Source organism: Boleophthalmus pectinirostris, unplaced genomic scaffold (genome assembly GCF_026225935.1).
Source record: "Boleophthalmus pectinirostris isolate CB_2022bp ecotype Guang Dong unplaced genomic scaffold, ASM2622593v1 HiC_scaffold_10, whole genome shotgun sequence".
Classification (NCBI taxonomy): Eukaryota; Metazoa; Chordata; class Actinopteri; order Gobiiformes; family Gobiidae; genus Boleophthalmus; species Boleophthalmus pectinirostris.
This window is the reverse complement of record NW_026570971.1, coordinates 31,436,827-31,450,470: the sequence shown is the minus strand read 5'-3', so window position 1 is coordinate 31,450,470 and position 13,644 is coordinate 31,436,827. Positions and strand designations below refer to the sequence as shown.

Here is a 13,644-nt window from a genome sequence, read left to right as displayed (position 1 = left end):
ATGTAACAGACGAGCTCAGTCAGATTTTGTCTCCTCACATTATGTCTGCTCAATAACTCTGGACCAGGACTAAACCAGAACTAAACTAGGTCTAAACTAGGTCTAAACCAGGACTATACCAGGAGTCAAACCTGATACATAACTGATGTGTCGTCTTCTTGTTAAATCTAAATCTGAGCTGACATCACTCACCATTAGCATGTTCGTTAGCGTTCCTCGTTAGCAGAACCATAACAGACTTAAATCCTCCATAAATGTTTCCTCCTCAGAGAAGCTCAAAGGTCCCAGGTCCAGACTCAAATCAAACCAGAACCAGACAAGAATCAGACCAGAATTGGACCAGAATAAGACCAGAACCAGACTGGTCCAGATGGACTTTAAATGAGAGCTGGTTTAGTGTGCCTCGTGTTAGTGTGCCGTCTCCTTTCTTCTCATCAAGAGGCAGAGCTGTTAAAATTGTTGAAATTTAAAGAGAGGATGTTTCTATGAGGTATTAACTGCTACTCAGACATGCCTGGATGACATCTAAAAACTCCTTCAGGCATGTTGTTGAGGGAACACATTATAACACAGTAGAAAGATCCAAACAAAAAGTCAATTTTGCAAAATACACCCTCTTTAAGTAAGATCCATGGAGTTTTCATGTTCCCTCTGTGTCTGGTTTGGTTTCTTCTGGTTTTCTCCATCAATCTAAAACATGCACAAAAATCCCCCAGCTCAAGTGCTCTGGACCAAGCTCAGATCTGGAGGTGAGAGACTGAAGAACCTTGAGTTTAAACAGGTTAAATTTTGTTTATTGACGACAGAGACAAGTTTAGTCCATTTACATCAGAATGATTAGAAAACAGCGGGGGCGTGCACATGGGCGGAGGGTGTGCATGTGAGGTCGGGGGCTTTCACGTGAAGTCGGGGGCGTTCACGTGGAGCTGTGCACGTGGAGCTGTGCATGTCACTTCTGTCCGAGCTGAGCGAGCTGAGGAGACAGAAACAAGATTAGTGTCAGAAGCCTGTGACCTGTGACCTCTGACCCCAGGGTAATGAGGGGGTTTGGGGTGCTCAAGGTTAGTGAGGGGTAAGGCTTAAAACAACAGCAGACATCTGTATAATTACACAGATGTGACAAAGCAGGTATCTGACCCTTCAGCACAAAAGTGACATAGTGCACCTTTACTTAACACTACAATTTCCAGCTCAAACACTGATTTTACTGAATTGAACCCTCAAAATGTAGTAGGGCTGGGTAATATGATTTTATTTTATTTTAATCAAATTCAGTGGAGGCACTGCTTTCTAACAGTGGAAGCTCTTTACATTTTCATTCTAATGATGTCCTATTATTTCGACATTGTAAACCACCTTCTCTTATATTTATATAGGTAAGTGATCTAATTTTGATATTTTTTAATATTTTTTCATATTATTTTGATAATTTTTAAAATCAGAATTAGATTTTCTTCACAATGCAGATTCTTTAATTGCACAATGAGCAAATGCTTTGCAAGTCAGAAAGTCTGAAGCAAACTTGTTTCATAATAATCCTCAATTACACAATTAATTCAGAAAATCTGATTAAATGCCCAGCTCTGAACAGTACTATCAAAAATTCAGATGGTAACTAGTGTTACAGCTGAACAGCTAAAGAGAAGTTTATGTTTAAAGTGACCTGTTTGATGAACTGAGCAGCGTTGAAGAGCTCACTGCAGCCGTACACCACCTTCCGGCCCTGTTTGGACTGAAACACAAAATAGGAGTTTAAAATCACATTTAAAATTCACATTCAAAATGAATGTTTTTTAGTATTTAGAGATCAGACCTTGGAGTAGTCCACCAGGTTCTGATACTCGATGTAGTTTCCTCCTCCCACCACAAACACAATCGCCTGCACAAAAACTCACATTAGGCAGAACTCAAGGTGTGATTTCATTATTTCAGTCTAGACCAGATTTAGAACCTGTGAACTAGGACTAAACCAGGGACACAGACCGGGACAAACCACGGACTAAAACACGACTAAAAGTAGTAAAGCAGCTATAGACCATGGTTTAAACTAGATTTAAACCATAATTAAATGTGACTAGAGTGACTATACTAGGTCTAAACTAGGTCTAACTGCATGACTAAACCAGTTATTAACCAGAGACTAAAGCAGGTCTAAACCAGGACTGACCTCTTGAAAGGGGTTCTTGTTCCGTGGGATGGAGCTGTAGGAGAATAAACAGACTTAATATTTTTATGACAAGATTCTGATAAAAGTGACAAAGTTTTGAGTGTTTTATAAAGCTATATACAGTTTATGATAACGTTTAATGCATGTGCTGAGTGATCAGAGTAACACCTCTCACTCCACACAGCAGCTCTGTTTTATTTCTATAGAGAACCCAACATACTGTTTATATAATGGTCTGTGTGATAGGAGTGATACCTCAGTCTTTCATATACCTCCTTTGTGCTGTATTTAAGTGTGTTAAAGTTTCATACACAGTAATCGTGGTAAATGTACTTAAAACAGGAGTGGTACCTCTCACTGCCGCGGAGCATCTTTGGGTCGAAGTATCTGTAGTCATCGGATTCCTTTGACACACAGAAATTAAAAAAAGAAAAAGTTAAATAATCTGTACATTTGGATAAATATGATCCAAGCAATCTGGATCAAGAGAATCTGTCACTAACAGTGTAGTACAAACTCGACGTGTCCTTGGGCAAGACACTTCAACCACATCACCCAATATGAATGTGGTGTGAGTGTTGGTGGTGGTTGGAGGGGCCAATGGTGCACACTGGCAGCTTCACTTCTGTCAGTCTGCCCCAGGGCAACTGTGGCTACAATGGAATCTCACCACCACCGATATGGAATGAATGAATAACGCAGGAAACTGTAAAGAGACTTTGAGCATCTGGAAAAGCGCTGTGTGAGACTAATGTTTTATTATTATGTATGAAACATGAATATCAGTGTGGGAAGAGTCTTGCCAAAGGCCATAATGTCACTAACAAGGTAAACCTGAACAAAAGTGGCACTCAAATAGGACTAGACCAGAACTAAACCAGTCTCAAGTAGGACTAGAACATGCATAACACTAAACTAAGTTGAAAGGAGGACTAAACCAGGATCAGACCAGGATCAGACCACGACTAAACCAGGACTAGACCAGGACTAGATCAGGACAAGACCAGGACTAGACCGGGTCTAAAGCTGAACTAAAGTAGACTGGAACTGAACACAAAGGAATCTGGTTCAGTTCAGATGGCACATTTTTGAACAGCTCATCTTCAGAGAGAGGAGAGAAAGAGGGATAAAAGAGAATGTGAGGGAGAAGAGAGAGGAAGAGAAAGAGAAAGAGAGAGAGGGGGATAGAGGAGAAAGAGAGGGATAGAGGAGGATTGAGTAGCGTTTCTCAGATTCTGGATTTCAGGTTCAGGACAAAGAGACTGTTGTTTAGACACAGACACAGGACACTCTTCACCCTCTCTCCTACTCTTCCTCTCCTCCTCATCCTTCACTCCTCTTCCTCTTCTTCTCTCTTCATCTCCTATGATTTATATCCTACTCTCTCTCTTTTCTTCTCTTCTATGACTCTTTCTCTCCTCCTAATTTCTTTCTCCATCTCATCTTCCCCTCTCTCCTCTGATTTATAGCCCCAAACTATCCATTTTCCTCTCTTCTTTCCTTCTCTGCCCCCTCTCTTTTCTTTATTCTCTTTCTCTTCTGCACCTTATCCCTCTCTTCTCTCTCTCATCTGCAGTTTATTTAACCTCTCTGCCTCCTCTTTCTCTCCCTCTCTTCTGTCTCTCTCGATCCTTGCCCCCCTCCTCTCTTCATTCTCTTTTTTCTTCTGCACCTTATCCCTCTCTCTCTTTTATAGTAATTATAATTCATAAATCTTGTATAGCACTTTCTTGGACTCTCACTGCTTTCTGTCTCTTTCACCCTCTTTACTTTCTTCTACCTACCTCTGACCTGTCACAATAAAATCATGTATCAAAGCAGTTTTACTTTGAAACAATCATAAAGTGCATTTGACAGATTAATCTATTACATATATATTTAAGTATATAAAAGCCTGTGTTATTGCGTAAATGCAAGATATGCTTAATGCCATACTGCACATTCCAGACAAAATAATTCCATCTCTATGGAGACAAGCAGGTGGCTGGCCCTCCACCAGAAAAGGTACACAATGCATCTTTAAGAGACACCATAGCTTCACAGAGTTCATAAAAAAAAAACCTCTGTAACTATTTTGAACATTTGCATTTCAGACTCATGTCCAGTTTTCACCATGGATCTGTCATCTCTCAAACGTCTGCCAAAACTTAAATAAAAGTTGGATGGACTTTGAGTACAAAAACATGCATGACTTTAAACTTGAATAAACAGTTCATTCTATAGATCGCACGATGAAATGTACAGTCCAAACACACAGACATTTATCAAACATTTCGACGGGGTTAGAGTCCATCACTGAGAGAGATCTGGCTCTGCGTCAATGTCGAGTGATGAGGATTAAGATTCTTCACATTTTATACACAGTTTTCAAATATCTGCGCTCACTGCTCCCTGTACAAAGAATCCTGTTATATCAGCCTTCCGTTATAGTTTTGTTTAAGTCTACATTGTTTATTAAAGGAGACAGCAAACTGGATTTTAACCTTTCTGTAGTCGTTTCCTTCTCATTCATCCTCTGAAGTTGTATTTAGAATGATATGTGCATTTTTGAGAAATCTTTATTCTTCTGTATTCAAGATGTCATTCTCTGATTTACCCCCATTTTAACCACCACCAGTGTACACACTTCCTTCTCCAATTTTAAATTTCTTAATCTGTAATACAATAAGATTAAGCAGCGTTGCGTAGTCATTTTGGACACCATTGGACACCTCAGTTTTCTAACACGAAAGTAAGTGGACGTGTTTATTTAGTTGTTGTATATAGGGGTGTCAAATTATCGCGTTAATTGCGATTAATTAATTACAGTCATATTTAGCGCGTTATGTTTTTTAATCGCGTTAATCTAATTTTTAATCTCTAACTTTACTGTTTCTGTATGCGAATTGCTTTATTATAAAATCAGTTTTTATGTGTTGTTGGGACAACAACACACACAAAAACACATTTATAATTTTTTTTATTTCGGTAATTCCACTCATTGCCGGAAACCCACAAAAAACGCGCGCAGTAAGAGCGATGTAAACGTCATGTTAACGTTGGCGGCGTCAGTCGCACAATGGATGAGGTCGAAGAGCCAGTAGAACAGAGGCAGCAGTGCACAGGTAAAAATGCATTCGTGTCTTGGAAATTATTCTCCCGACGTGAAATATAAAAGAAAATAACAAATATAAAATCGCCTACAACTTAAATGTCACTGGTGAAAACAACCTGCATAGACTCATGATGTCTGCACTACTGTCCTATAGTGACCTGCCACATGAGGGGACACACACACAAACACACAAACACAAACACAAACAAACACACACCTTCATCATCGTCATTAACCTGAGAACGCGCGGACCACGTTTCCTTCCATAGTTACTGCGCAGACACCGACGTGCTCCCGTGCGCAACGTACGTTTTCTCGCGTACGCTGCGTAAACCGCGCTTCCTCCTGTGAGCCTCTAAACCAGAACTAACACCAAGACTAAAACCAGGACTAAACCAGGACTAAAACAAGGACTAAAACCAGTGATCTCATATATAAAGCATTTCTCTATCAATAATATTTTTAATATGGTTAAGGAAAGACTGGACTTTTTATTGTCTTTAAGTAGAGAAAAGTTATTATGTTCAGATTTCCTCGTCTTTGCTACTTTACAGCAAACAGTTTCTTATTCATGGAGACTTGGGCTCAACAGCCAATTTGGAGAGATTTGTTAAACAATAAATGACTTTATAAAGTCACTTTTTTTTGTTCTATATCAGTCTTTTGATCTGCCACAATAATGTAATAATGAATTTAAATGAAAATACCTTAAATTGAAGGCTTTTCTCAGCAATTTTTAGGTAAGATTAATTAGATTAATTAATTACAGAGCATAATTAATTAATCTCTCAATTTTTTTAATCGCATGACAGCACTAGTTGTAATATAAATATTGTGATTTAAAATGTCCAAATTCTAACATCATGATCCACGGGTGTCATAGATTATAACTACACAAGTACTATTGTTCTGATTTAAAATAGAATGAATCAAATTTACCGGGTGTGATTTCATCTCCATCAGATTATCCAAGATCCGAGTCACAGGCAAATTCTGAAAAACAAATGACAAATTATTTAAAGCTGCACTCTGTAGCTTTCCTAGTGAGGGAGGTTTGCCAAATGCTTGATGCCACTGCTTTGTCTGGAAGGTTCCACTGTTATGTATGTATGGCATTAAATTTATCTCAGTGGAAACAAGCAGCTGACAGGTCAGATTTGTGAAGAGGCCAGTCAACTTACAGTAAGCATGCATGTTTTGAGCAACACAAATATCTCTAATAAGATAAATACTAGACTGACTAGCCTAATGCCATAGTGTGGGACTTTCCATGTAAAGCTATTACATCTCCATAGAGACAAGAAGGTGGCAAACCCCACCACCACCAGAAAAGTTACACAGTGCAGCTATAAAATAACAAAGACATTTCAAACTCACGTGTTGTTTTACGACCAGGTTTTTGACTCCCTCCATTACAAACTGAGACCCAGTGTTCATCACTCGAGAAAATAATCTGAAAGAAACAGAGAGGAGAAGATCAGAGGTGAGGGTCAGAGGAACACAGGTGAAGGTCAGAGGAGCAGAGGAGCAGGCTCAGAGGAGCAGAGGAGCAGGCTCAGAGGAGCAGAGGAGCAGGGTCAGAGGAGCAGAGGAGCGGGCTCAGAGGAGCAGAGGAGCGGGGTCAGAGGAAGCAGAGGAGCGGGTCAGAGGAAGCAGAGAGGAGCAGGGTCAGAGGAGCAGAGGTGAATGGTCACTTCAGTTGCTGCTTCACAATCTTCCAAAAACATTCATCTGAATAAAATATCCCACAATGAGGTTTTAACCCTGTATGATGAAATGTACCGCAGAGATGGAACTGCCAGCGTTTGAGTTTGACATGTCACATAATCCAGTATTGCTTTTAAATATGTAATAAGTTTAACATCTTGCTCTTACCCCATTGGTTTGACTCCACTGTTGCCGTAGTTTGCAGGAGTGGCCATTTTGGTAAAAGCCCTGAAAAAGAACAAATAATGACTTGGTATATTGATTTGGATATTTTTTGGAGACTAACAGCACTGTGAATTTGCTACTTTTTCCTCTTAAAATGCCTTGACGAGACTTAACTCAAAGAACTAAGATTTAAAAGTGCTTAGAACACTTAATTCTCCATCTTGTTTGCGCTGAAAAGGAGCAAAGGACCATGGTGTTCCCAATGTTTTTTTTAGCTATTGCTGCACCATAACTATAAATTTAAGCAAAGAGACTTGCAATTGAATATATTGTGATGGTCCATGATATTATTGTGAAAAGCAGAACTAGTTCAATTTAAACTGTTTGCAGTGGTCCAAAGTTATTCCCCACTCACCTTATGCATTCAGAGCATCCTAATTATACAGCATGATGAGTTTATAAGCACTTTTCTTTCAGAGGCCAGAGCAGAGTTTTGTCGTCATAGTAAAGATAACAACAGCTAGCGTGCCAACAGTGCACTTCCTGATTGTCAGACGGTAATAAAACACTTTATAATTAGATGCAGACTTATTTTGACCTCAAGAGCTGCTTACAATATATCTGTACTGGGTCAAGACACATTTTGGTCTAATATATGAGGAAAGAATCTGGTAGGGAGCCTTTAAAGCTGCACTATGACACTTTTCTAGTGGAGGGTCTAGCACCTGCTTGTCTCTAGAGATGCTATTGCTTTTCTGGAAGTATGGCATTAAACTTATCAGGCATTAAACTTATCAGTCTCGATGAAAAGAAACAGATGATGCCACCAGGCCAAATTACAGGTCTGATCTATGGAGAGTCAGACCACACTAAGAACGCATATACTGTGGAACATTTCAGGTAACAAGACAACACTCTCTACTAGAAATGTTCCACAGTGCACCTTTAAATAATGATGACAGGCTTCTGGAGTACTGCATAACTGAGCGTGACTCACTTCCACTGTTTGATGTAGTTCAGAGGTGAAAGGTCACAACCCGCATCCATCAAGGCCTTCTTATACTGCTCCAGGTCAGACTGTAAGACAATAACAAATACACTTTAAAATCAGACTCTAAACTGATACAGCATTAGACTTCACAGTTAAAGATGACCGCTGTTCCCACTGTTGTAACGACGGAGTAAAAGTGATATTTCCAAATGTTTTCCCAAACCCTGAATGTGACAGACCAAACCTCTTCTTCTTCTTAGTTTGGAATCCAGCTGAGCCAAAACAGAACTGAACTAAACAGAACTAACAAGGGAATTAAATTTAACAATAAATTCAGGAAAAATATGGAAAAGTAGCATGACGGACTCAAGCATTAAATTATGTTATAAAGTTGTTACCTAATCAAAAACATACCTGGAGTGATGTTGTGTTTTTAAGTCTAAATCTCAAAAAGTCAAAATGCTCTGTTAAACCTTGTGATGTTAAGAAGCAGTAGTTTTCAAGTTAACAGATCGTTATTTCTTTAGTTCAGTTGAGACTGGCAGTTCTAGGGCTAAAACTATCCAAATGATTCTAGTGAAGGTGTATGGAGAAATAGACAGTGGAGCACTTCCACATGGCATCACAAGGAGGAACAGAGTGGAACACAACTCAGCCTAAATATGCAAAGCAAAACACAATGCCAAGTATGTTTGTGATGAGGAAACAACATAAAAGTAATATGGGTCCTTTCATGTAGTATTTTGCACAGAGGTCCCTTTGTCTGTCTCCAGATCAAGACTGCCACAGAGAGGACTTGGACCAGAGTCTGGGTCTTGGATCTTGGTCTTTGGTTTGACTGATGGAGTGTGTCCTTAAATAATCCAGATTTGGAAAGAAGGAAGAGAAAATGGGGGAGGATGAGGAGGAGGAGAGAGGAGTAGAAGAGAGAGAAGAAAGAGGAGCAGGAGAGCGAGAAGAGAGAGGAGGGCAGGAGAGAGAAGGAGAGAAGAGGAGAGAGGAAGAGGACGAAGAAGAGCAGGAGTAAGAAGGGGAGAAAAGGAGAGCAAGGAGAAGTAGGTGGAGAAGGAGGAGGAGGAGAAGGGGGAGAAGGAGGACAGGAGGAAGAGGAGAAGCGGAGGAGGATGAGGAGGATGAGGAGAACAGGAGGATGAGGTGGTGGAGAGGGTGAGACAGTTAAATGTGTTTTTACAGTTGAGAGAAGAGGAGGGAGAGGTGAAGACAAGACACAGGGTTTGATGTGACTGCTAATACATTTAAGTCTGAACAGAACAAAATACAGTTTATTAAATATTTTATTCATTCGTGTTTCTGTAAAGCTCCTATTTTTATGTTAGATGGAAAATACAAAAATACAGAGTTTTATGTTACAATATCTGAGTTTTCACTGCTGTCATTATGTCATACACCAAAGGATTTAGATCTGTGTAGTATTTAAGTGTTTAATAACGCCATTAGTTGATGCTGACTGCACTGGCTGAAGCAAAGGCTCATGGTCTATGTAACGTAATGTGGCGAGATAATTAATATTGCACCATATGTCCTCCTTTATTCCTGATTATTCCCATGTTCAGTTCTAAACCCTGGGGAATTAAACCCACACAGACTCTGCTTGTTCTTCTGGTGGTGAGAGATTTGAGGTTCGTGAGTTTGTGTCAGAGACGAGACTCAAACATTTTAGATGAAGTGATAGAGAAAGAACCCAGAGAGACAGAACTACACAGTATTCACCACAGAGGGACCTGGTTTAGACCAGGTTGAGACCTGGGTTAGGGTAAGGGTCTTGATTTAGACCCAGTTTGAACTTCGTTAGCGTTGGTTTAGTGCTCATTTAGACATTCCTGGTTTGGTACTTACCACCTGGTGGAAGGACACTTACATGATCTGTACTTTAAAGCACTTTAAAGGCCCTGTATTACACAAATCTGACTCTTGGGAGCTGTAAGCCATGTTATAATGTTACCTCCTCAAAACATACCTAGAGTTGTATTTTGTTTCATTCACTGTTGGATTGTGTGAAATGAATTGTTTGTTGTCTGTATCCATGGATACTGTTTGCGAGTCTAAAAGATATTTGAGATGCTACAGGCTTTTTACACCATATGTGGTAGCAAATGTGGCAGAAGATCTTCCACAAGAAACACTTTGAGGGAATGGACCATTTCATCACCAACTGAAAGAAGTAAGAACGAGGCAACTGGCGACTGAGACGCACAGTGGAAATTAGCAACAGCAAATGTAACAGTTTGCTTCAGCAAAACTTGAATTTCCCTCAGGATCAATAGTCAGTCAATTAGTCTGTCTACATCTCCAAAGCTCAAAATTCTCTAAAGTTCCACCTTGTGATGTCATGCAGTGGTCGTTTTCAAGCAGAGATGTTCAGTTCCAAGAATGTATCCAAATGATTCTAGTGAAGGTGTATGAGGTTTAAAAACAGTGTTTTCCCACAATCCAAGTAGCTTTTTTTTGGGTAAAGCTAAATAAATAGTATAATGTAACAATTATATATTAATACAAATTAAATAAATAAAATACTATAAGTAGACCTAAGAAAGTACTAAAGTTACAACACGGCAACTACCATAAATAAAATAATGAAACAGCATTAGTCTATTTGACAAGGACAGAATTCAAAATAAGAAGAAATAGAAAATTATATAATATGGGCCCTTTAGGCCATCCCTCCAGCTCAGGGCAGCTGCCAAGCACTGAGGCGCCACTCTCAAGGTGCACTGTCACAAACTGAATTGCATTAAGTCATTTTGAATCCTCAGGTTTGAGTTTGCTCAGGGCTACGTTTCACTGACAGCTCCAGAGCACAGCTGCAGTCTGTCATGCTCAAACTCTGTTGACAAATTAAAGTTTAAATCAGAAAAATATTCTGCTGATATTCTACTGATACAGGAGTCCAGACAGATGATACAAGATATTATATGAACAGGGTCAATGAAGACATGAACCAGAACTGAACCTGGACTAAACCCAGGACTGAATAGTTCTTTGCTCAAACGAAGACACATCCAACCCCTTCTGCTATTGGTCAGCTTCTGTCAGGCTCTGAGTGAGTGACAGGAGGGTTTAACCAATCACAGTGAAGTGTGAATTCTCAGAGGCAGAGGATAGTTTTAGTTACTTATTAAGATGGCTACTTAAATTATCAATACATGTTGGACATTGGGTTGTCAAAAGTATCAAAAATCAAATACTAAATCGATACTACAACTAATACCAAAACTACATACTCATTTGAGCAGATATCAATACAAAAACAAGTCACATTGACAGGAAAGAAATGAACCTTTCCTGAATAGCTTTAATTCTGTATCAGAACAAGTAAAAGAGCACATAGATGAGTATACACCCATGGACCACTATGGACCCTACCTGGACCACTGAGGGATTACACAGATGTAAGGCCACGTGGTAATATAAAATAAAGTACTGCAATTTAATGCTGACAGTGAAATTCTACTGTCTAAAGAAAGACTGTTTTTCATTATCATCCTAGTATCAGAATTCAGTCTTTTCCTTAGTATTTTAGTATTGTGACAATGCTGAAAGCTCAACACTATGTTTTGGCAGTCCTTTTCTAAACCTCTCCACGTAAAAACCTGTGTCAAACTAAAGCTCCTAGCCCCCCTTTCCGACTGTCCCATCTGGAGCTGTTTAAACTCTGGGTCTCTCCTGTTTTGTGATGATATTTCAGACACATGTGTAAAGTTAGCGTGCTGCGGCTAACTCCTCGAGCTAATCTCATCTATGTAACTGTGTTTAAATTAGTTAAAATAAAGAGAGTCTTACTTCAGTGGGAGGCTGAGGAGCTGTGATGAAGAAGATGAGGAACAGACGCATCTTATCTTCTGGTGTTCCAGCTGAAAACACAGGACATGGATCAGAGCGTTTGAAAGAGGTTCATTCACTCTTCAGTCTTTGGCCCTGTTTTTGGTACAGTACAGATTCAGATTCAGATACGGTCTGCCCTGAGTTAGACCCAGGTAAACCAGGAAGTGAGCCCCAGACATTGTTCCTGATGTCAGGTCCCACACCCCGGGGTTCAAACATGGCATCTGTTTGAGTGAATGGGTCAAGCTCAGTGGTACATGTCCTTGTGTTAGCCTGAGTGGTGAGGTACGTCCACTGACTGTGCGGCTCAGTGACCATGCAGAATAGTGTTCTGACCAATCAGAGAAAGAGAAGATACAGCGGAGCAGTTCTATGTCACCCTCCTGAGTGCCAGAGATAACAGACAGATAAACTTTATTGTCTGTACCAGCAGGTGACAGAAATTTTTCTTTGACATGACTGCCTTCGCCATCATTCGGAATTCATAGAACTGTGGTTACATATGCAACTCTCGTTTATAAGACAACTAAAGGAGTTTAAAATGAGAAAAAAATTTATTATCTGAAAATAGACAATAATGGCCACAAAATCCAACCTTTTTGAAAGCTGTAGGTCCCTGTGAGCCAAACACCAGCTGCCTCTTTGCCTGTCACTTAAATATTGTGCATGTGGCTGTGGGGGTGTGCAGGTGTGAGAGTGTATGAGGATCTTTACCATCAGGGTCACTGATGATGTCCAGCAGAGACTTGTCCAGAGTGGATTTGCTCATCACCTTCTCCTCGTACTCGAAATACACGTCCAGTTTACGATTCTGAGAGGGATTGTGATTAAATTACTTCTCTAGGACATCTGTAACATCAATATAGCTTTGCCTTATAAAGTTCTACCCTGGAACATTGTGCAGTGATTTTACCTTGATGTGGTCGAGAACGGCTGTGGCCACATTTGTGTGGAGATCGATCAGTCGCTTTTTCTCCAAAAGCTCTGGGAGAGAGCTGAAAGTACAGAGAGAGCAGGAATTATCCAACAGAAAATAACAAATATTCAAAATAATGGTGTTTTTAAAAGGAACCAAAACAGCGACGTGTCACAAAGAGCCCAGGGCCATTTTGGACGAGAGACGTGTGATAAAATCTGAGGAAAAAGAGGAAAGTGAAACTAAACAGGTCTAAGGTTTCAGATGTACCAGAGAAACATCCGGAGAGAAGGGGACACAGCAGAGACTAAACATAATTATAATGAGACTAAGATCTGAACACACAGCAGGATCACACCATAAGGGAAATATACACAAACTATGACTGTAATAAAATATGATCGTTGTGAAGTCATGAAGTGATTTGGTTTAATGGCCCCTGGAAGCAGTGCTCTCCTTTACAAAGGCTAATGTCTTTTTAAAGGCCACGGATCATCTGAAAATATGTCAGATTTAAGCCACAGGACAGTTTCTATCAGTTTTACTGCAGTGTGAAACTCACAGAGTGATTCATATCATCACCCTCAGCAGCAGATTATTTTTCATTTGTACCAAAATGACTACGAGATGCTGCCGAATCCTACATGTATCATAGAGTAAGAAAATAAAACTGGAGAGGGAAGTGCATACGTCATAAGGGGCATGTACTAAGGACTGTGGAAACAGTGGTTGATATGGCATCTTGAAAATAAGCGATTAAA

The 13,644-nt window shown here is 39.8% G+C and overlaps 1 protein-coding gene across 1 annotated transcript; it reads right to left on the bottom strand.

Moving 5' to 3' along the window:
• Positions 1-772: 772 nt before the first annotated feature.
• scfd1 (sec1 family domain containing 1) lies at positions 773-13,054 on the bottom strand (the record flags this gene model as incomplete). Its single annotated transcript, XM_055155457.1, has 12 exons — positions 773-973; positions 1,664-1,732; positions 1,814-1,879; positions 2,168-2,201; positions 2,519-2,571; positions 6,201-6,254; positions 6,639-6,714; positions 7,137-7,196; positions 8,131-8,210; positions 11,926-11,996; positions 12,682-12,778; positions 12,881-13,054. Coding segments are annotated over 12 exons (858 nt in total), but the record flags the coding sequence as incomplete, so codon positions are not given.
• Positions 13,055-13,644: the final 590 nt, after the last annotated feature.